General features: G+C 52.3%; 1 protein-coding gene across 1 annotated transcript; it reads left to right on the forward strand.

Moving 5' to 3' along the window:
* The first annotated feature begins 533 nt into the window (after positions 1-533).
* Positions 534-19,646, forward strand: LOC139833257 (uncharacterized). Its single transcript, XM_071823484.1, has 5 exons — positions 534-761; positions 869-1,007; positions 1,101-1,397; positions 1,635-1,920; positions 19,631-19,646. Exons 1-5 carry the CDS (start codon positions 597-599, stop codon positions 19,644-19,646), a joined length of 903 nt encoding a protein of 300 aa, XP_071679585.1. The 5' UTR covers positions 534-596.
* The last annotated feature ends 3,600 nt before the right edge of the window (positions 19,647-23,246 follow it).

Below are 23,246 nucleotides of genomic sequence, written 5' to 3' on the forward strand. Positions count from 1 at the left end.
CCAGAGGAGGGAGCAGACGCCGCAGCCTTCCTCGCGCGCACCTACGCCGCCGCCGCCTGCGACAGGGGCTTCTTCCTTTGCCGTGCCGCTGGCCTCCGCGCCAGATCGCGGCACGCGGGTCGAGCCAACGCGGCAGCCGACGCTGGACGACATGTTCCCGCGCCGGACACCTCTTCTGGACCCAGCCGCTGGGGCCGGGCGGGGCATGCCGCCTTCAGCCGGGGCCGGAGCCGGCGGGGCTGCTCCTAGGACTGGCGCTGGCAGGGCCGCGCCGCCTGCGGCCGGAGCCGGCAGCAGGCCCACCGTGGTGGAGTTGGACGAGAGTCCGGAGGGCGCCCTGTGCGCCGGAGACAATCGGGCCGGCTGGGCCATCCGCTGCGCCCGGAGCGACGCCGCCGCCGCGCAGCCGACGAGGGACGAGCCGACCAGGCAGGAGCCGGCGAGGGACGAGCCGGCGCGCACGGAGGGCGCCGACTCGCGCGCTGGTGAGGACGGAGGGCGCAGCGGGCCCGTCTGAGGGCCTTCACGTGGCCAAGGGTGCCCGGCTGGTGGCTGTGCCGTCCGCCTCCGACTCCAGCTTCGGCTCGGCAGGAACCATGGAGAGGGCATGGCATCAGGCGAACTCCTGCGAGGTACTCAGCCGGGAGGGGCAGCCTGGCACGGCGCCCATGAAGATGCTTTTCTCCGGCTATCGGGCCAGCCTCAAGACCAAGGCCGCCGAGACCCTTGCCCAGCTGGCGACGCTGGAGGATGCTGAGAAGGTGTGTTTTCTTTTCTTTTGCAATTTTCTTGTCCTGGTAGCCCTCCGAGACGTGGGCCGGCTGCCTGAAGCCAGTCCAGGTTTCGTCTAAGCAACTGATTCTTTCAGACGGTTGAGGAGCGGCGCACCTTCTTGTACAACCAGGTGGTGACCAGCTACCACAAGGCTAAGATCGAGCGAGCCGGCTTGGCTCGCGAGCTGGAGGCTGTCAAGGGTAAGCTCTATGCTTCTTTCGACTTCCTGCCTTGTTTCTTTTTTAATCTTGGTTGGCTGACATTTCTTTCCGGCCGCCCCGCAGCTGAAGCCGCCAAAGTCCCGCAGCTGGAGTCGGATCTCCGAGCCGCTCGCGCGCAGTGCGCCGAGAGCGAGGAGGCGGGCCGATCCGCCACCGGCAAGCTCAAGCTGGCTGAGCAGGAGCTGACACGGCTGCGCCTGCTGGAGAAGAACCACATCACCGAGCTCAACTCCCTCAGGACGGCGGAGAAGGAGAAGGTGGATGATCTGAGCCGGCGGCTGTCGGAGGTGGAGAAGCAGCGGCTTGCGCTGCAGGAGGAGGTCACTGCCAAGTCCACGGAGCTGACGGCTACCGCCAAGCGTTGGACCGACGATTTCAGCGCGCTTGATCGCGGCTTGGCGGGTGAGTGCATCTTTATGTTCCTTCCCATTGCCGGCTTTCGGCTGTCGGCTGCCGATTTTCGTTGGTAGCCGGCAGCAGAAACTTCTTATTTCTTCGCTACCCTCATCTTCGGGCTGGCGGCAGTCGGTTCTTGCCGGCTGCCGCCAGGCTTTTCCTTTTGGTTTAGGACTTCGAAAATTTGCATTTTTCAGCTTATTTCGGCTTTGATGGTTTCTGACTTGCTTCTTCTTCTTGCAGCGGCCTTCCCGGAGACGCAGGAGGCGGCTTTGGCAGCCGTTGGCGTCGCGCGCGATTCCAGGAGGCGGGAAACCGGCGAGGGCAGCTCGGAGTACTTCTCCATGGAGGACCATCTGGCGTCCATGGCTGCCCGCATCGAGCCCGTCACCAAGCTCGGCTGGGAGCTGCGGAAGGCGGCCGAAGAGCTGGTGCCCATGCTGTGGCCTGGGGAGGCGGCGCCGCAAGATATCTCCGGCCTCATCTCCGCGATGGAGCGGGCGCCGGACCGCTTCCTCGACTGGAAGGAGTCGGCCACGCGCGCCGGTGCCGACATGGCGATGTCCTTCGTCCTCTCCTGGTACAACGAGGTGGACCTGGGGCAGCTTGAGTTCCGGCGAGCCGGCGTGGAGGACAAGCTCCCGGCTGAGCTCAAGGCCGCCCGCCTTGCTCGAGCCAGCACCATCGCCGGCTTCGTCGACAAGGCCCTCTTCGTCGCGGACCCGAACCCTCCTCCATCCGATGAAGAATACATGGATGATGAGGAGGCGGAAGACGTGCCTGAGGACGACCCGGCCGCCGGCTCCACTGATGCCCCTCCGGCTTAGATTTCCTGCTTTTCAGTTGTTCTTTTGCAAGACAGTTTATTAAATCCCCGGGATGCCGGGTGCAGATGTAAGACAATATTATCGCCTTTTAATTATGCCACACTTTAATGTGTTTGTTAACCAATTATGTGCCGAGTTGCTTTCTTTCGACTCGTTCGCTTTTTCCCATCCGCCCCACTCTTTGGCTGTGCCCTTGCCGGTCGTACGTCCGACTTGCGGTCCGTCGCCGGATCAAGAGCGGGCCGCTGGGTGAGGCCGATAGTATTTCAGTCGAACGGGCTGAATTCGGCAATCCGGCACTTATATGAAAAGTTGCAAGTCAACTCGCTTTTACTCTTTCCCTTAGTCGCTTTTCGCGTGCCGGCTCCCTAGGCCTTACTCCCGCCAGCCGGACAGCCGGGTTGCGGTCTGTAGCTGGTCGGAAGCCGGCTGTCGGAAACCGGATCACGTTACTGAGCCGACCGCGTGAGAGGGTTTAAGCCAATTGGCGAAACAAGGTAAAGTATGCGAAAAACTTGTCGGAAACGGCGCTCTTGGCGCAAGCTTTTTCATAACTCACAAAGGGGATACAAGGGATACATACATTCCTGCTCTCATGCGTAAAATGGGCGGAGTAACCTGACATTCCAGGGACGTTTAGTCTCCTCGTCAGCCTTGTCCGGCTTGTTTTTCTTAGCCTCTTGGGCATCTATGAGATAGTAGGAATCATTGCCTACTGCCTTGCTCACGATGAAGGGACCCTCCCATGGGGATGACAGTTTATGCTGTCCGGCTGTCCGCTGGATCAGCCGGAGCACTAGGTCTCCTTCTCGGAATGCTAAGGGCTGGACCTTCCGGCTGTGATAGCGTCGGAGGCTTTGCTGGTAGATGGTAGATCTAGACTCAGCCAGCAGCCGGGCCTCTTCGACCAGGTCGACTCCATCTTCGCGAGCTTCTTTGGCTTCGGCTTCTGTGTAGAGCTTGATCCTTGGTGCGTCGTGCTCGATATCAGTCGGCAGGACGGCTTCGGCCCCGTATACGAGGAAAAATGGTGTGAAGCCGACTGAGCGATTTGTCGTTGTGCGCAGGCTCCACAGCACATTGGGCAGTTCTTCAATCCAGCAGCCGGCTGTTCGCTCGAGCGGCTCCACCAGCCGGGGCCGGATGCCGGCTAGGACTAAGCCGTTAGCCTTTTCCACTTGTCCGTTGGACTCTGGGTGTGCCACAGAAGATAGGGCCATCCGGATTCCCATTTCCCCGCAATAGCGAGAGAAGATGCCTTGGGAGAAGTTGGTGCCGTTGTCGGTGATGATGGTGTGGGGGTAGCCGAATCTCACAATGATTTCCTTGAGGAATGTGACGGCTGTGGACCCGTCCAGTTTCTTGATTGGCTTGGCTTCGATCCACTTGGTGAATTTATCAATCATCACTAAGAGATGTGTCATGCCGCCTCGCGCTGTTCTGAATGGGCCCACCATATCCAAGCCCCATACGGCAAATGGCCATGTGATGGGGATGGTTTTCAAGGCGGAAGCCGGCTGGTGTCTTTGCTTTGCGAAGCGCTGACAGCCGTTGCACTTCTTCACCAAATCTTCTGCGTCTCTGAGCGCAGTCGGCCAGTAAAAGCCGTGCCGGAAGGCTTTGGCCACTATGGCTCTGGATGAGGCGTGATGTCCGCACTCTCCTTGATGGATTTCCCGTAGGAGTTCAATCCCTTCAGCCGGCTCGACGCACCGCTGGAACACCCCACTTACGCTGCGTTTGTACAGCTGGTGGTTGATGATGGTGTAGGCCTTGGCCCTTCTCTCAATCTGCCTGGCCTGGACTCTATCATCAGGCAGCACACCGTCGGTGAGGTAGGAGAGGAATTCTTGTGCCCATGAAGGTACGCATCTTATCTCGAATACGCTGATCAACAGGGCCTCCTGCGTGGGAGCTTCCGGATTCGACTGCATGGTCGCCGGGTCCGGCTTGCTAGCCGGCGGGTTCGGCTTGCTAGCCCCCGAGTTTGGCGATGAAGCCCCCGGGTTGGACTGAGAAGTCCCCGGGTTGGACTGAGAAGTCCCCGGGTTGGACTGAGAAGTCCCCGGGTTCGGCATGCTAGCCGGCGGGTTTGGCTTGTTAGCCCCCGACTTGGGCGATGAAGCCCCCGGGTTCGGCTGAGCAGCCCCCGGGTCAGCCGGCACGAATATTGAATCCGAGTCCGGTGACGGTATGATGGACGGCTTCTTGAGAACCGCCAAGGCGACACCCGGCGGGATGGCTTGCCGGGTTGAGCCAATCTTGGATAAGGCATCAGCCGCCTCGTTGTTTGCTCGTGGCACGTGGTGGAATTCGCAGCCGTCGAAGAAGCCGGATAGCTGCTGGACATGGAAACGGTACGAGGCCATATTGGCGTCCTTCGCGTCCCAGTCGCCAGATGCTTGCTGTATGACCAAGTCGGAGTCGCCGAAGCAAAGTATGCGACGCACGCCAATCTCCTTGGCCAGCTTCAGCCCATGAATGAGCGCTTCATATTCCGCCACATTGTTGGATGCGGCGAAGTGGATCTGCAGGACGTAGTCCAGCCGGTCTCCCTTGGGAGAGGTGATGACGATGCCGGCTCCCAAGCCGTTGCGCATCTTCGAGCCGTCGAAGTGCATCTTCCAATGTGTGGAATCTGGCACAGGCGGCAGGTACTGCATCTCAGCCCAGTCGATGAAGAAGTCCGCGAGGATCTGCGACTTGATGGCTGTGCGTGGCTCGTAGAGGATAGTGTGGGCGGCTAGCTCCAGGGCCCACTTGGCAACCCGGCCGTTGGCATCCTTGCTGCCGATGATTTCCGCCAAAGGCGCTGTGGCAACCACCCTGATGGGATGTTCTTGAAAGTAATGCTTGAGCTTCTTGGCCGCCATGTAGACGCCGTAGGTGACCTTCTGGTAGTGGGGGTAATTTTGCTTCGACTGGGAGAGCACTTCGCTAAGGTAATAGACTGGGCGCTGAACCAGCTGCTCCCTGTTGCCGGCTTCTCTGCGCTCCACCACCAGGACAACGCTAACCACCCGGTTGGTGGCTGCGATGTACAACAGCATCGGCTCCATTGGAGCCGGCGTTGCAAGGATTGGCGCGGTTGATAGCACGCGCTTCAAGTCACGGAAGGCCTCATCCGCCTGCGGTGACCAGACGAACTTGTCCGCCTTCTTCATTAGTTGATACAGGGGCAGTGCCTTCTCCCCCAGCCGGCTGACGAAGCGACTCAAGGAGGCCAGGCAGCCAGCAAACTTCTGGACGTCCTTGAGGCACTGCGGCAGTTCCATCTTCTCCAGGGCGCTGATCTTGTCCGGGTTGGCTTCGATCCCTCGCTGAGAGACGAGGTAGCCAAGGAGCTGGCCAGACGGCACGCCGAATGTGCACTTGGCCGGGTTGAGCTTCATCCGGAATCTTCTCAAATTGGTGAAGGTTTCTCTCAGGTCATCAAGGAGGGTAGTCGTCTCCTTGGTCTTGACAACGACGTCATCCACGTACGCGTGAACGTTTCTGCCGATTTGATCCTGCAAACACTTTTGCATGCACCTTTGGTAGGTGGCGCCTGCGTTTTTCAAGCCGAATGGCATAGTCGTGTAGCAGTAAGCCCCGTACGGGGTAATGAACGAAGTCTTTATTTGATCAGCCGGATTCAAAGGAATCTGGTGGTAGCCTGAATAGGCGTCTAAGAAAGACAACAGTTCACAGCCGGCAGTCGAGTCTATGACTTGATCTATGCGCGGCAGGGGGAAGGGGTCCTTCGGGCACGCCTTGTTCAGGCTGGTGTAGTCGATACACATGCGCCAGGAGCCGTTCTTCTTCAAAACCAGGACCGGGTTCGCCAACCAGTCCGGGTGCAGCACTTCCATGATGAAGCCGGCAGCTAGGAGCCGGGCGATTTCTTCACCGATGGCCTTCCTTCGTTCTTCGGCGAAGCGCCTGAGAGGCTGCTTCACCGGCTTGGCTTCAGGCCGGACGTGGAGGTGGTGCTCAGCCAACTCCCTCGGCACACCCGGCATGTCTCTTGGAGTCCATGCGAAGATGTCCCGATTCTCACGGAGGAAGCTGGTGAGCTCGCTTTCCTATTTCTTGTTCAAGCCGGCACCGATGGTGACGAACTTGTCCGGCTGCGCCGGGTCCAGGAGGATCTTCTTGGTGTGGTCGGCCGGCTGGAAGTGAGTCGTCCCAGCCGGGTTGCCTGCAGCCGGCATGTCTGTCTGCGCGGCTTTGGCGAGGGCAACGGCGTCGTGGATGAGCTGCTTCTCGGTGGCGATGACCAGCGTCTGGGCCATCTTGGAGCTCTGCGTGGCGCAGTCCATGGAGCGGCGATAGTCGCCGGCTACGGTGATGACCCCCTTGGGGCCAGGCAGCTTCATCTTCAGGTACCCATAGTGGGGCACCGCCATGAACTTGGTCAGGGCCGGCCTGCCCAGGAGCGCGTGGTAGGGACTCACGAGGTCCACCACCTCGAACTCGACTTTCTCGGTGCGGAAGTGGTCCGGCTTCCCGAACATCACCTCCAGCGTGATCCGACCGATCGGCTGGCAGCAATGGCCTGGCACGATGCCGTGGAAGACGGTGGGGGTGGGGCGCAACTCGGCCTCCTGGATGCCCAGCTTGCGGGCGGTGTCGCGGTAGAGGATGTTGATGCTGCTGCCGCCGTCGATGAGGACGCGCGAAAAACGCACGCTGCGCCGGGTTGTGCCGATGGTGGGGTCGAGGACCATGGCGTAGCTGCCCGGCTTCGGCAGGACAGCCGGTGTGTCACGGCGATCGAAAGTGATGGCCTGCTCTGACCAGTTTAGGTACTGGGGGACCGGCGGTATGACCGCGTTGACCTCGAGGGAACGGCGCTCTTGGCTCGTCCTGTCCTCGGGCTCGGAGGTGAAGATGATGTAGGTGGCGTCTTCGGCCAAATATCGGCCGGCATGGTGCACTTGGTTAGCCTCGTGGTGCTCGAGGTTGGCGTTCTCTGCGCCGGCTTGGCCACCCGGCCCGCCGGCTGGTGGAGGCGGGGGTGGAGGCGGTAGAGGTTCACCGCTTGTCAGCCGCTTCATGAAGTGGCAGTCGCGGGTGGTGTGGTTGGAGGGGTTCTTGCCGCTGTGGTACTTGCACGGCGAGTCGAGCATTTGTTCAAAGGTGTACTTCGGCTTCCACTGCCGGTCTTGCTTCTGGCGGCGGCTGCCGCCTGCCGCGTTGTCTGCCACGGCGGCTACGTGGGCGGAGCCGTACCGGCGGTCCGGCTGGTCGCTGTGACGCTTGCCGCGGTAGTTGTCCCGCCGGCTGCCATGCGAACCGCCCTCGGCCGGCTTGTGCTCAGCCGGCCTGTTGTTGTCCCGCCTTGCTGGAGCCGGTGAAATGTCAGCCGGCGCCTTGCCGGCTTCCTCTGCCAGCGCGTACTTGTCGGCGATGGCCATCAAGGCGGCCATCGACTTGGGGTCACTGCGGCGCAACTTGTGCCACAGCATGGTGTTGGGCCGACAGCCTCCCATGAAGAAGCTGATGGCCTGGATCTCGTGCACGCCCTCGCAGGAGTTGCGCATCTCGCACCAACGCGTCAGGTACGCGCGATCCGTCTCGTCGGGGCCCTGCTTGCACATCTCGAGCTGCTGGGGGCGACCCGGCCGGCGATAGGTGCCGGTGAAGTTGCTGATGAAGGCCGCTTCGAAGTCAAGCCAGCCGTTTATGCTGCCGGCTGGCAGGTTGTTGAGCCATGTGCGGGCGGAGCCGACCAGCATCAGGGGGGAGTAGCGCACGGCCCAGCGCTTGTTGCCTTTGGCGATGCCGACTGCGGTGGAGTAGTCCTGCAGCCAGTCCTCCGGCTTGGCGGTGCCGTCGTACTTGGGGGTGTCGCGGGGGAGCGTGAAGCCTTCGAGCGTGGGCTCGTTGGCGATGCGGGGCCCGAAGCACTTTGGGCCGGCTGGAGCTTCTTCTTCCGCAATGCGGGATTCGACCAGCCGGTCGAGGCGATCTCGGGCGTCGGCGGGCTCGATGCGCGGGCCCAGCCGGGAGTGTGCTGGCTGGCGCGCGCCGCTTGCTTCTGGAGCCGCTCGGTGATGACGGCGGGGCTCGGAGTCTTGCTCCTGGTTCCGGCTTGGAGGGGGCCGGCTGCGGCTGCTGCCGCTCGGCTGCTGGCTTGGCCGGCCCGAGCTGTGCGTGGCCCGGGAGTCATGGCGCCGGCTTGGTCCTGGGGAGGCGGACTCGGCCGTGTCCCTGGCGCCTTCCCTGTCGTTGCCTGCAGCTCCACGAGCGTGAGAAGCTCTGGGGGCATTGACATACCTGGGGTCGGCGATCTGCCTGTTGGCTGCGTTAAGCAGCTCAGTCACCCGCCTGGTCTGACGGCGTAACTCTTCGCCTTCAAGGCGGTTCAGCTCTTCTGCGGCGGCTTCTGCCGCGCGCATGTTCTTGTCGGGGGTGTTGTAGACGGGTAGCTCCGCGGACGGAGCCGGCGAAGGAGCGCCGTCGCGGGCGATCTCAGCGCCAAGGTCGCGGCCCCTGCGGCGGATGTGGCCAGCTCGGCTTGGCTCGTCGCCGCCTGGAGTGAGGCCGTGGGCGCGGTTGTACTCGCGCTGGGTGATCTCCATCTGGCGCTTAGCAGCAGCCAGTTCTTCGGTTTGCTTGAGGAGGAGCTGGCGGTGCGCCTCCAAGTCCGCCTCGACGGCGGTGGGATCTCCGCCAGGCGTGAGCGGGGTGCTCAGTTTTGCCCGGACTGCATCCAGCCGGGACGGTGGTGGTGGCGCTTTCGGGCCCGAGCCGGAGGCGTTGGGGTCGATGTTGCGCTCCAAGCCGGGGCCGCGGGTGCGCGGGTTCTTCTCGGGGAGCTCCTCGCCAGCCATCATGACTTGCACGACGGCGGGGCTGGCGGGAGCGCTGCTGCCGGCTCGCGGAGGAGGGCTAGCGCAGCGCAGCACCTGCCGCGGGTAGCGCGGCGGTGCGACGGTGGCGACGTAAACGTCGAAGCCGCCGAAGGAGATGACGCTGCCGCCGGCCGGGAAGGGCCGGTCAGCGAAGCAGCCAGCGTTGTCGCTGACGCAGTTGAGGGAGCCGAATCTCCAGATCAAGCCTGAAGCGACTCGCTCGCCGGTGGTGATGGTGAGGCCCGTCCGGATGAAGACACCGGCCGAGGATGCTGAAGGCCCCACGGTGGGCGCCAAATGTCGTGGTATCGTCACGGCATATGCCATAGGGTGGCTAATCGAAGTGGTTCCTGAGGGATCTCACGGCGGTATCCGGAAACGGGTATGGGCACGAGCGACACGGCGACGTACCCAGGTTCGAGGCCCTCCGGTGGAGGTAAAACCTCTACTCCTGCTATGAGTGTATATGATGATCACACAGTACAGTGGTGCTCCTAGAGCTGTGTCCGGCTGGCCCTGAGAGGCTAAGGAAGACGATGGTCTCTCTCACAGGGCAGCTCTGTAGGTAGGTGAAAGCAATAAATGATCGATCCCCTGCACGAGAGGGGGTAGTGCGGCTTATATAGGCACCGGCACTTTACATATAAGACCCTATAGTTTACTGGCCGGCTGGGCCGGGCCGGCTCCCGCTCCTTCCCGAGGCGGTGACGTCAGGAGTGGTTGAGGCATCGTGGCCTGTCCCATCCGGCTGCCACGGTCAGCGGTATGGAGGAGGTGTCCCTGTCGCCGTCAGCCACTGTAGCCGGTACGGATCGTCGTAAGCCCTGACGGCCTGTCCATCGCGCGGCACTATTGCTCCACAAAGGCCCCGCTTTACGGAAGATGGAGTCAGCGTGGACTTTAGGAACCCGGATCACCAACCCGGTTCCTTCCAGTGCAAGACTCGCCAGCCTCGAGTCGGTCTGAGGTACAAACCCCAGTCGGATATGGCTTGTAGAAGCCGGCCCAGCTACAGCATTGGTGGCCGTAGCCAGGCCGACTAGGACCTAGAGCCAGCCGGCTTCCGGACCAGCCGGCCACGGCGCCAGCCGGCTGCACCTCAGCCGGCCTTTGCCGCGAGCCGGCCAGTGGCCAGCCGGCTGCTCCGCGTCCATTGCCCTACCCGGGGTCTTCCCCCCGACATGATACGTCTCCGACGTATCGATAATTTCTTATGTTCCATGCCACATTTTTGATGATATCTACATGTTTTATGCATACTTTATGTCATATTTCTGCGTTTTCCGAAACTAACCTATTGACGAGATGCCGAAGGGCCAGTTGCTGTTTTCTGCTGTTTTTGGTTTCAGAAATCCTAGTAAGGAAATATTCTCGGAATCGGACGAAATCAACGCCCAGCATCTTAGGATCCCACGAAGCTTCCAGAACACCCGAGAGGAGCCAGAGGGGGCCCACAGGCCCACCAGACACTACCCTGGCGCGGCCAAGGGGGGGCCCGCGCCCCCCTAGTGTGTCATCGCCTCGTTGACCTTCCGACTCCGCCTCTTCGCCTATATAAAGGTCCCTGACCTAAATCTTCGATACGAAAAAGCCACGGTACGAGAAACCTTCCAGATCCGCCGCCATCGCGAAGCCAAGATCTGGGGGACAGGAGTCTCTGTTCTGGCACGCCGCCGGGACGGGGAAGTGCCCCCGGAAGGCTTCTCCATCTCCACCGCTGCCATCTCCACCGCCATCTTCATCACCGTTGCTGTCTCCCATGAGGAGGGAGTGGTTCTCCATCGAGGCTAAGGGGCTGTACCGGTAGCTATGTGGTTCATCTCTCTCCCTATGTACTTCAATACAATAATCTCATGAGCTGCCTTACATGATTGAGATTCATATGAGTTTTGTATCACAATTCATCTATGTGCTACTCTAGTGATGTTATTAAAGTACTCTATTCCTCCTGCACGGTGTAATGGTGACAGTGTGTGCATCGTGTAGTAGTTGGCGTAGGTTATGATTGTGATCTCTTGTAGATTATGAAGTTAACTATTGCTATGATAGTATTGATGTGATCTATTCCTCCTTTCGTAGCGTGAAGGTGACAGTGTGCATGCTATGTTAGTACTTGGTTTGGTTATGTTGATCTGTCATGCACTCTAAGGTTATTTAAATATGAACATCGAATATTGTGGGGCTTGTTAACTCCGGCATTGAGGGTTCGTGTAATCCTACACAGTTAGTGGTGTTCATCATCCAACAAGGGAGTGTAGAGTCTAGCATCTATTTATTTATTCTGTTATGTGATCAAAGTTGAGAGTGTCCACTAGTGAAAGTATGATCCCTAGGCCTTGTTCCTAAATACTGCTATCGCTGCTTGTTTACTATTCTACTGCATCTGTACTGTCTGCAATATTACCACCATCAACCACACGCCAGTCCTGGACAGCAAAGCACTTTTCTGGCGTCGTTACTACTGCTCATACTTATTCATACCACCTGTATTTCACTATCTCTTCGCCGAACTAGTGCACCTATTAGGTGTGTTGGGGACACAAGAGACTTCTTGCTTTGTGGTTGCAGGGTTGCATGAGAGGGATATCTTTGACCTCTTCCTCCCTGAGATCGATAAACCTTGGGTGATCCACTTAAGGGAAACTTGCTGCTGTTCTACAAACCTCTGCTCTTGGAGGCCCAACACTGTCTACAAGAATAGAAGCACCCGTAGACATCAAATGCAAAGTGCACCATTTGTGGAATATGAGAAGCTCCCCCAATATCTTTAGGAAACAAGCATGGTATGGACAAGTATATCAAGATATATAAACATAAAGCATGATTATCCTAATAGAGTGATTAAGCAAACATAGTCGTCCATACACGTCCATACACAAATTATTCAAAGTAGCAAGAAATCAAAGCAAATAAGCACAAGCCATATAAGATCCAATAAAGCAACTCCCATGGCTTGTGACAATCCAAGAACCCCGTGGTCCTAGACTCTACTCTCTTCTCCCCCTTTGGCATCGGAACACCAAAAAGGCGAAGAAAAGAGGAGAGATGCTATCGCACTCATCAAAAGAACTGATGCCCGACGGAGTAGGAGCTCTCGCCATCATCGCGCGCAGCCGCACCACCGTCATCCTCATCACCATCATCATCAGAAGGAGTAGGAGCACGAGCAGTCCGAGGAGGAGGGCCACCATGAGCATACATGGTCAGATCGAAGTTCTGGAGCATCTCATCAGTAATGGGAGGCATCTCCCAAGCAGGTGCAACCACAGGCTCCATCTCAGGGCCAGGAGGAGGAACAGGAGCATTCTGTGCAGCCATAAACTCACTCTGTCTCCTCCGTGTCTCCTGATTCAAGGCAAGACTCTGATGTGCAACATCATTGGTGTTCTTGCACATCTGACACATGCTGGAGAAGAAGCGAGCGGCACCACGCTGAGGGCGCCGGGAGTAGCTAGAGCTTGCTGCAGGATCATGCTGTTCCTTGGAACGGCGCTCAGTGGAGGGCATCATGGAAGGTACTTCTGGGCGACCATCCTGAGTAGGGAACCTGAATGGTTCCATGATGACCCTTTCATCAAGAGTGTTGAGAGGAGCAGGAACAATGTAGTTGATGAGCCACTGAACATACTGAGCATAGTTGGGAGTCATGCGGTCCATAACTGCACGCTTCAGTTCACAGTGATTAAGATCACAACCATCAATCTTCCTTATCTTGGCAGGGTTGCAATAGTACATCAGATTCAGGTGATAGTTCCTGACTTCACTAGTATCTCCTGACTTGCTGATGAGGCTCTCACGGAATAGCTTGGCAAGGACAAGGTATGAGTAGTACATCCCGGAGATGGTGGGAGGCCCGGCTGTGGGGTTAGTGGGATAGCAAAAGGAGATGTCACCTCTAGTCATCTTGGATCGAGTGTGAATTCTGTACCCTGGAGCACGGTCACCACCAAAACCCATGGCCGCACAGAACTGTGTGTAGGTGCAGGAGTACTTCTCCCTGCCAGTCATCCAAGTCATGGTGCGATCTGCATCATCATGGAAGAAGACGGTGCAATGGAACTGACGGATCAGGAGGGGACAATAGGTGGGCTCTTCTTGTGTATCATCGGGCTTTAGGCACACAAGGTCATATAGTCCCATACCCTTCAAGGTTTCAACCACAAAGCGGTACTTTGTGGCTTCATGCAAGGCAAGCTCTTCAGGATTGATGGCCTTGGGCATCACAACAGCTCCATTCTTCATACACTCTTGAGTATCATAGAAACCATGCCATAGGGCTGCTTGTGTCTTGGTCCAGAAGAACTTGTCCCCACCAGTGTAAGTGCGGTGCTCATAGCGGTACGGATTCACCGTTCTCACTTCCCGCCAATCACCACGGTGTGCATTCGCAAGATTAAAATCTGGCACTATTTCATCATCCTCTTGGGCGGCATGCTTTTCCTTTTTCTTACCACCAACTGACTTGGTTCTTCTCCTCTCTGAGCTGCCAGTGTCAGTTGTCTGATGAGCTGCAGGGGGTACGCGACAACTAGCTCGGCGAGGTGGATTCTCAGTAGTCCGTCCTCTCTTGGCAACAGTGCCACGTGGTTCACCACTCCAACTTCCCGAAGACATTGTCCTCCTTGATCAAGAGAGCAAGAAGAACACTAGGTAGGGCTTGAAAATCAAGAACTCCAAAATTTCCCAAACTAGTTTGAGAGGGACCAAATCCTTCGGTGGAGATGTTCCAAGGGGCCCGGTCTATGGTTTGGTGGAGTTTGAGGGGATTCTTGTGGTGGGAAGGTCCTAGATCGTGGTGGAGGTGATGAAGCCGGCGGCCATGGAGGTTTGGGAGTTGGGGGATAATGAGGAAGATGACCCCAAGGGGTATCCCCTCCCAACTCATATCAGGCCGCATGGCCGGTCGGGCGCCCGGTCGACCGGACCTGGCGCCGGCTGGTCCGGCCCAGAGACCGGTCCAACCGGGCCAGAGACCGGCCAGGGACGAAAAGCCCAGTTTTGGCTCGTTTTGCCTCGTTTTGCCCCTATTCTTTTTGTAAATGTGTGTGAATGCTCAGATGATTACATGTACATATAGATAGATAGATGATGATGAGATGAGCATAGACATGGGGTTGGAAACACAAAGTTCTCTAGGCATACCCATTGGAGAGAAAAACCAAACAAGATGTAAATAGCAACAATGGGCATGATTCGAAATGTATATCAAGAATCATAAGTCATTTGGAAATGATTTTTGCAATAAGATCATTTGGCCTTACATAATCAAATCAAGTTGTAATGAAGGCTCAATGAGGGGCGGGGGATTACTCCCCCTATGTGAAAGCACAAATGTCATGAGACCTCGAAGAGACATGCTTGGGTCCATATAATGACATTGGGTCTATTTATGTTGCACACATAGGTATGCATCATACCAAGACATGGTAGGATGACTATCCCCATATGTGCTATGCCTCTAAGCTAGATAGCTAGATAAATGCAAGAATATAGTGCAAGAAGTTAATCAATCCAAGTTTTTAGGATCAAGAATACCAAGTTCTCCTCTCAAGTTAACAAAGAGGGCTTCATCCAAAGGCTTAGTGAAAATATCCGCCAATTGGTAGGTTGTTCCCACATGAGTGAGAGCAATATCCTTATTGGCAACATGATCACGTAGGAAGTGATGGCGAATGTCAATATGTTTGGTGCGACAATGTTGAACCGGGTTGTTGGCGATCTTTATTGCACTTTCATTGTCACAAAGAAGAGGCACCGTACCAAGAGACACACCATAGTCTTTCAAGGTTTGCTTCATCCATAACAATTGAGTGCAACAAGATGCCGCGGATATGTATTCGGCTTCGGTGGTGGATAAAGCGGTGGAGTTTTGTTTCTTGGATGACCAACTCACCAATGACCGGCCAATAAATTGGCAAGCCCCGGAGGTAGACTTCCAGTCAACCTTATCACCGGCCCAATCGGAATCCAAATAGCCAATGAGTTCAAAGGTTGACCCCTTTGGATACCATAGCCCGAGAGTAGGAGTGAGAACAAGGTATCTTAGAATCCGTTTGACCGCCATTAAATGGCTCTCCTTAGGAGCGGATTGAAAACGAGCACACATCCCTACACTTAGCATGATATCCGGCCTAGAGGCACAAAGGTAGAGCAAGGATCCTATCATGGAGCGGTATCCCTTTATGTCCACATCCTTCTCACCGTCACATGAACCAAGTTGTCCCTTTACGGGCATGGGTGTCTTCATTGGGCTTGCATTGGTCATGTTGAATTTCTTGAGCATGTCCCTCACATACTTTTCTTGAGAGATGAAGGTGCCTTTTGCAAGTTTCCTCACTTGGAAGCCTAGGAAGAACTTCAACTCTCCCATCATGGACATCTAAAATTTCCTAGTCATCAATAGCTCAAAAGCTTTGTTATGATTGGGGTTAGTTCCACCAAAGATAATATCATCAACATATATTTGACATATAAATAGGCCACCCCCTTTAACCCGCTTGGTGAAAAGGGTGGAATCAACCGTACCCATGCAAAACCCATCATGTAGTAAGAAATCCCTAAGAAACTCATACCAAGCACGTGGAGCTTGCTTGAGACCGTAGAGTGCCTTATGGAGTAGATACACGTGGTTGGGTCGGCATGGGTCTTCGAAACCCGGGGGTTGAGCCACATATGCGGTTTCTTTTAGGGGACCATTCAAAAATGCACTTTTCACATCCATTTGATATAATTTGAAATTGTGGAAAGATGCAAATGCAAGCAAAAGACGAATAGCTTCAAGACGTTCTACCGGCGCAAAGGTATCCTCAAAATACATACCTTCTATTTGGGCAAACCCTTGCGCCACTAACCTTGCTTTGTTTCGTATGACAATGCCATTCTCATCTTGCTTGTTCTTGAATACCCATTTGGTCCCAATAACATTGATGCGATGATCCTTGGGTCTCTCAACTAGAGACCATACTTCATTATGAGTGAAACACTCCAATTCTTCTTGCATGGCAATTACCCAATCCAGATCAACCAAGGCTTCATGTACCTTGAGTGGTTCAAAACTAGACACAAAAGCATGATGTTGACAATAAGTGATAAGTAATGCATGGTGTCTACGAGTTACCACTCCTCTTGAGATGCTACCAAGGACTTGATCCACGTTCATGCCACTTGCCCTTGTAGCGGCCTTGATCTTCCGAATGGTTCCTTCATGATCAATGAATTCATCTCTTGCTAGTGCTTGATCATGAGGGATCACTTGAGCTTGATCATGAGTTGAGGATGTTTCTTGATCATCATCATGGTCTTGCTCCGTGGAATGAGGATTTTCTTCTTGTTCTTCGGAACGTGACTCATCTTGAGTAGAGGATGGTTCTTGAGTTGCACTTGATGGTTCGGCTTGAGTTGAGCTAGGCTCCACTTGAGCCGTGCTTGATACATCTACTCCATCATCTTGATCATCATTATGAACTTCCATGGGCCGGATGTGTCCAATGCCCATATGCTTGATGGCACTAGATGGATCATCATCATTACCTGCAACACATGGAACAACTTGCTCCACTTGGGAGCCTTTATCCTCCAAGAACACCACGTCACAAGATACTTCAATAGTCCCGGTGGACCGGTTGTAGTATCTATAGGCGTGAGAGTTCTCCGCATATCCAACAAATATACCCTCTATGGTTCTAGTTTCAAATTTACCGAGCTTTCCTTTGTTGTTCTTAACAAGGCATTTGCATCCAAAGACACGAATGTACATGACATTAGGCTTGTTACCGGTAAGAAGCTCGTATGGAGTTTTGTTGTGGAGGGGACGGAGGAAGAGCCGGTTGGAGTAGTGTACGGCCGTAGAGATGGCTTCTCCCCAAAAGCTCTGGGGTGAGTTGAATTCACTCAACATGGTTCTTGCCATCTCAATGATAGTCCGGTTCTTCCTTTCAACAACACCATTTTGTTGAGGGGTGTATGGCACCGAAAACTAATGCTTGATGCCCTCATCATCAACAAACTCTTGCATAGTGTAGTTCTTGAACTCGGTGCCATTGTCGGTCCTAATTGCCTTGATCTCGGATTCATACATACGTTGAGCTTTCTTGGCGAAGGTGATGAACTCTCTATGGGTCTCGTCCTTAGACTTAAGGAGAAAGACCCAAGAGTATCTTGAGTAATCATCAACAATGACAAGTCCATACTTGCTTCCACCAAGAGTATCATAATGTGATGGCCCAAAGAGATCCAAATGAAGGAGCTCCAAAGGCCTAGATGTGGTAACAATACTCTTGATAGGATGCTTCTTCTTGAGTTGCTTTCCGGCTACACATGCACTACAAACACGATCTTTCTCAAAAGAAATGCCGGTTAGTCCCACAATGTGCTCACCCTTTAGGAGTTGTTTAAGATTTCTCATGTTAACATGACCAAGGCGGTGATGCCACAACCAACCTTCGTCATGCTTGGCCGCCATTAGACATGTGGAGGGAGAGGGGCTCTCTTTCGAGAGGTCAACCACGTAAAGGTTGTTCTCCACATATCCAACAAGGACCAATTTGAGATTGTCACTCCTAAAGACTTTCACACAATATTTAGTGAAATATGAATTATAACCGGCATCGGCAAGATGATATATAGAAAGTAAGTTATAGCCAAGGGATTCAACAAGCATAACCATCTCAAGGCACAAGTCCTTAGAGATTGCTACCTTGCCATACCCAAGTACCTTTCCCTTTGAGTTGTCACCAAAGGTGATGCTTGACTTCTTGTTGATATCTTCAATGAATTGATCAAGCACACCTCTTCCTCCGGTCATATGATTGGTGCATCCACTATCAAACACCCATTTTGGACCACCGGAGGAATACCCCTACAAAATCAAGTAGAGGATTTAGGAACCCATCGATTAATGGGTTCCTTTGCAATGGTAACAATATCTTTTGGTACCAAAATTGAGTACTCTCTATAAGCATAGCCATTAAGAGGGCCAACATAGTTAGCATAGACATCACCATAATAATCAACAAATAATGCATAGTGATCGTTTGGCCCCGTGCGGTTACTACTAGTGGCTTTGCCCTTTGAGGCTTTGCCATTGTTAGTGACCTTCTTGTTCTTATCTTGAGCGGGTTTCTCCTTCTTGTAGTTGTTCTTCTCGTGAGACTTGGGAACATATCCAAGTCCAAACTTTTGATTGTTTGACCTTCGCTTACTCAAGAGGTCATCCAATCCCATCTTGTTCTTGGCGGTGGTGAACTTTGCAAGTTCCTTTGTTAACCTAACATTTTCCTCAAGAATATATGCTTGCTCACAAGAAGATTCATTAGGATGATAGTCAAGACCATATTTGGTCACCAAGGATTCAAGATATGCATTGGTCTCAACATGCAAAGAGAGTTCCTCTTGTAAACGAACATGTTCCTCAACAAGTTTAGCATGCTCACTAGTAAAGGAAGTGGAGGAACAAGCAAGCTTTTCAACATCAATGGGATCCTTCATTGATCCAAGAGCCTTTTTGTAGGTTTCTTGGAGTAGGTCATGTTTCTCTCCAAGTTTCTTGAGCTCATCCTTGACAAGCTTGTTAGCCTTTTCAAGGTGGTCAAGATCCCTAGTGAGAGAAGCATGAGCAACTTCAAGCTCCTCCTTTGAGGCATTGAGCTCTTGAGTCAATGATTGAGCCCTATCAATAGTTTCTAGGTCCTTAACTTTATCATGTTCATAAGTTTCAATTTGTTGCTTAAGGCCTTGAGATATGAACCTTTTGGTTTTTAGCTCTTGTCTTAGGAGATTGAATCTCCGTTCCTTCTCATTCAAATGATATTCTAATTCCTCAATTGACTCATCCTTTTCTTTGAGTGAGTCCATCAAGAAATCAAACTTGACAAGAGCTTCACCACGAAGGGTGCATCTAACATCATAGAGTTCCTTAAGCACAATTAATTCTTCTTGATTTTCGTTTTCATCATCAAGAACACTAGATAGGGAAGGTGGAGGTTCCATTACCTTGGTTTCCCTTGCCATAAGACAAGAGCCAACGATTGTAGATGAGGGAGAGTCATCGGAGTCATCATCTTGAGTTGTCCTTGCCATGAAGGAAGATCCAACATCATTCTCCGTGGAGTAGTCCTTGGAGTAGTCATATGTGAAGAGTGACCCGGGCTTAGAGAAAGCCAAACCGGCCACCCCGGCCTCCTTCTCTGTGGTGACCCGGCATACCACTGTATGGTGTAGTATGCAAGTCTGATATAACACCAATGAAACACCGTTCCACTCGTATTATATCGCTCAGAGTGGTACAACAGAAACATATGCGGTTCCAAGGCATGTCTATAGTATTACAACACAGACTCTTTACAAAAGATCCACACAGCCTTCTACTTTACAATGAGGTAAAACTGCAAATAAACTCCAGAAGAACGACTCGTGATCTAATCTTATCATGGACTCTAATTATAGAGTATTTGACGAGCTAAAGAGGCTATGACTAGATTCTAGCTAATAGGAGCTAGGTTTGGAAGCTAGTTCCCTTCTACTACTTAATCTAGGTTTTCTCCATGGTAGTTGTAGTGTTTGACTCTTTTGGCAGGTTCCTGTCCCCTTGAAGTATTTGTAGACTCCTCGGTCTTCGAGTTGCACGGTAGATCCTCCTTTGTGGCCTCCATATCTAAGCAGGGGATTTAAGAGTGGGATGAGTACGAGCGTACTCAACAAGTTCATTATAGGAAAGAGGTGTTTAATGCACTAGCTACAGCATTAGACCAGAAAGTCTAATACTAATGCAAGTTTTATAACCATTTCTTCAAAAGGTTGCTTTTATTCAGAAGAACTATGTCCGTCAGCCTTCACCGGTTTACTAGAACTTCATGGAGCTCCTTTCCGGCCGCGTTCGCAGTTCCATATCCCGGAACAGAGAGTGACAGGTCACGGTTCTTTACACTCTGCAGAGGTGTGTTGCTTTACCCATAAAAGATCTTAACTTTGGTGCCAACCGGGCGTACACCCCGTCCACACTTCCTTTGGTGTGAGGCCCGGTATAAGGTCATAGCCAATCATATTCCTCTGCTACCTCATACACCCACCCTTTGCTGCAAACTCCGACCCTGGGTCCTCGCCGGTGCTCTTATTCCAATTAAGGACGGCCCCCGACCACGACAACAGTTCAGGTCTCTACCATGAACTCCTTCGCCGGCAGCTGCAACCCATCATAGACCGCAATAACCGTGGGGACTTCATCGGGACCCCCACCCTACCACTTGTCCTCTCTTGGATCAAGGGTACCACTTGTCCTCTCTTGGATCAAGGGTCTACGGTAAAGCGCATCCGTTGATGTACAAGAGGTGGAAATACAATTGACTATTCCGTCCCACTCCAGATCTTATGGTTAACACGGGTATTACGGCACAAGAATCACTGGACGACATTTGTTGTTTAATCCTAGATGGATATAAACCCTTGCAATGGAACCTCCACCATATCAACACAATCCATGGTTCCATTGCCCACCATATAGTCATATTCATAGTTATGAAAATATTGGTTTTGGTTTTTATGCAATAGTGATAATCATAGTACTTTACAAGTAATTTGATAAAGATACTCAAATGACATGAGCAAGCGATGAACTTGCCTTTCTTGACTGCAAGATTATGTAGGCAAAAGCTTCGATACGTGATAACTCCAAATTCTGAAATACCATCATCGTCCGGTAAGGGCAATGTTTAAAGAACTGGCAAAGATGCTATAATGCATAGTATGAGATGCAATCGTCCCGAGCGTAACCTAACCTCGATGATTTAGGATGTATAAGTTGTAAAGATTTCTTTAGGGTGTGTTGCACTTTTAGAATGGTTCTCAAACAAGGTTCTTATTAGGGTTTGGTTATATTAGCATCATAACCAAGTGATATAAGACATCATAACAATCATACACATACAGAATAGTGATGGAATAATATGTAAAGAACATTTGTTAATTTTAAGTTCTACAGATCATGGTTGATGATTACTTATACTATACTTCAAAAGAATAACTTTTGAAGAACATGTTAATTAAGAACTAGTAAGTATTTCAAATAAGAACTATGGCTTCTATGGTTTGATTAACATTTGTACTTCAAAAGAATAACTTTTGAAGAACAGGTTAAATAAGAATATGAACTACTATACATAGGAGCTATGGCTTTCTAGGGTTTACTATTAGATTCATTTAGTTCACTAATAGGAACTAGTTGGGTTGTTAAATAGAATTGGTCTATACATAGCAAGTATTAGCAAATTTATTACTATGGTTGATTATGGGTATCATATCAAAGAATGATGGTCAAAGTGTTGTTATAAGTTAGGGTTTACTATGGCTTCACAATTGTTTCACTAAGTAATGCTTAATGGCTTCTAAACTAGATGGTTTATCAATTCCCGAATAGGGTTCTGTGGAATAGGAGCATGTGATGTGTATTACTACACAAGATATTGGTACTAGGATTGATTTCCATGGTTCTTCTAGGGTTTGATGGTTTAGGAGGATTCCAATGGTGTGGTATATAGGAATGGTGATCAATAGTGCTAACATGTGGTATCAAACTAGGGTTTATATCAAGGTGGCACTAGTGGATCATATAGGTGTTAACCAAAAATAAAGACATGAAATGATGGTCTCATGTGAATTGTACCTAGTTTTATTTTAGTGGATCATGAGTATGCACTCATTGGTTGTTTATTAAGGTTTTACATGTAAAGGTGAAGTGGCTATGATCACATGGGCTAAACCCCTAGGGTTTTAGGATTGGAACTATTTTAGGATGATCACATAAAATGATGGAACCAAGATTCTTGTTTATATTAGAATTAGGGTTTCTAAATTTTGATTTCATTATTAACATGATAATTGGTAGAGATTATTACTAAATTGAAGATAGAAGTAATAATGGATTTAACACTATATTATTTTCAAAAGACTTAAATATGATAAATACTATTAGGGTTTAGGGTTTTAATTGAAGTAACGGTCAATTAGGATTCTCATGTGTTTAAACATAACCATTAAGAAACAATTGTTGTTTTGTATGGCATTTTAATATTTTATTTATGTGAAGAATTGAAACAAGAAATTATCTCCTTAGTTTTTAGGTTTTAATAGTTTAAGATTTAAAATTTGGTCTTCTAAAATTTTAGAGGGAATTCATATTGTTGTTCTTTTAAACTTTAAGTATTTGTTTTCTATTTTATTTATAGAGGTCATTTTATGATACTCAATTCTATTTATAGTTTGTCTTTTTATCTTCTTAAATGTTTAAAAAGGTTTTTCTTTTCTAAAATAAAATAAAATAGCCCAAATGGTTTATTGGGTTGGCCCAATGGCCTAGCCCAATGGCCTAGCCCAAAGGCCCAAGTCGGTTGGGTCTAACCCAACCCGACCCCCACTCTCTCGCTCACCTCTCTCTCACACACGCACGCACACGGTCACCGCCTACCTCTTCTCCTTCGCGACCACCACGCCCCCGCGGCGGCGCCGCTCGCCCCCGGCCGCTCCTGGCCAACCCCGGCACCGGCGTGATGGGGCTTTTGCTCTCCTCGACGAACTCTACCACCTTCCCTAGGTTGATTTGGCCGCTGTGGTCTCTAGCGGTCGCCTCGACCCCGAAACCCTAGCCGGTCATCAGCGGCTAGTCTGGCCGCCACCGGCCCCTTCAGGCTCCGGCGAGCTGTTGCTGCCCTAGCGCCACCTTGTGGTCCTTCTTCCCCAACCCCATCGCCTCCTTGCTGCATCCCCGTCGCTGGCCTCGAGCCCCAGCTCGACTGCCCCGACGCCACTGACCTCCTCCTGGTTCCCCGCGTCGATCTCCTCTGTGTGACGATGGTGGGGTGGTGATGTGATGCGGCTGCTGCCTCTCAGCCTCCCAGTATGGTCGTGATGTGCACCCCTTCCCCTGCTTTGTTACTGCTATGCGACAAACTGGTGGTGGCTACTGGTGGATGACTCGACGCCGGCAGGACGGCGTCGCCGACGCAACCCCGGCGTCAATAAACTGGTGGTGCTGTCGCTGTTCTTACTTCATCCTCGACCTCGACGCCGGTGGAACGGTGCCGCAGACGCAACCCCGGCGTCGACGGCTGCGACTATGCCTCTACTACACTGTGAGCTATCCTTCTTTCCTTCTGTGCATATATCCGTGAATTGGTGGTTAAGTGCTGCATGGTAATCTA

The sequence above is a fragment of the Lolium perenne genome, chromosome 1 (genome assembly GCF_019359855.2).
Source record: "Lolium perenne isolate Kyuss_39 chromosome 1, Kyuss_2.0, whole genome shotgun sequence".
NCBI lineage: Eukaryota > Viridiplantae > Streptophyta > Magnoliopsida > Poales > Poaceae > Lolium > Lolium perenne.

What these genes read in the sequence shown, in the direction of transcription:
- LOC139833257 (XM_071823484.1), top strand. Translation starts at nt 597, where the DNA reads ATGGAGAGGGCATGGCATCAGGCGAACTCCTGCGAGGTACTCAGCCGG. An exon ending in CGCTGGAGGATGCTGAGAAG is followed by an intron (nt 762 to 868) that starts GTGTGTTTTCTT and finishes TGATTCTTTCAG; the next exon opens with ACGGTTGAGGAGCGGCGCAC. An exon ending in GCTTGATCGCGGCTTGGCGG is followed by an intron (nt 1,398 to 1,634) that starts GTGAGTGCATCT and finishes TTCTTCTTGCAG; the next exon opens with CGGCCTTCCCGGAGACGCAG.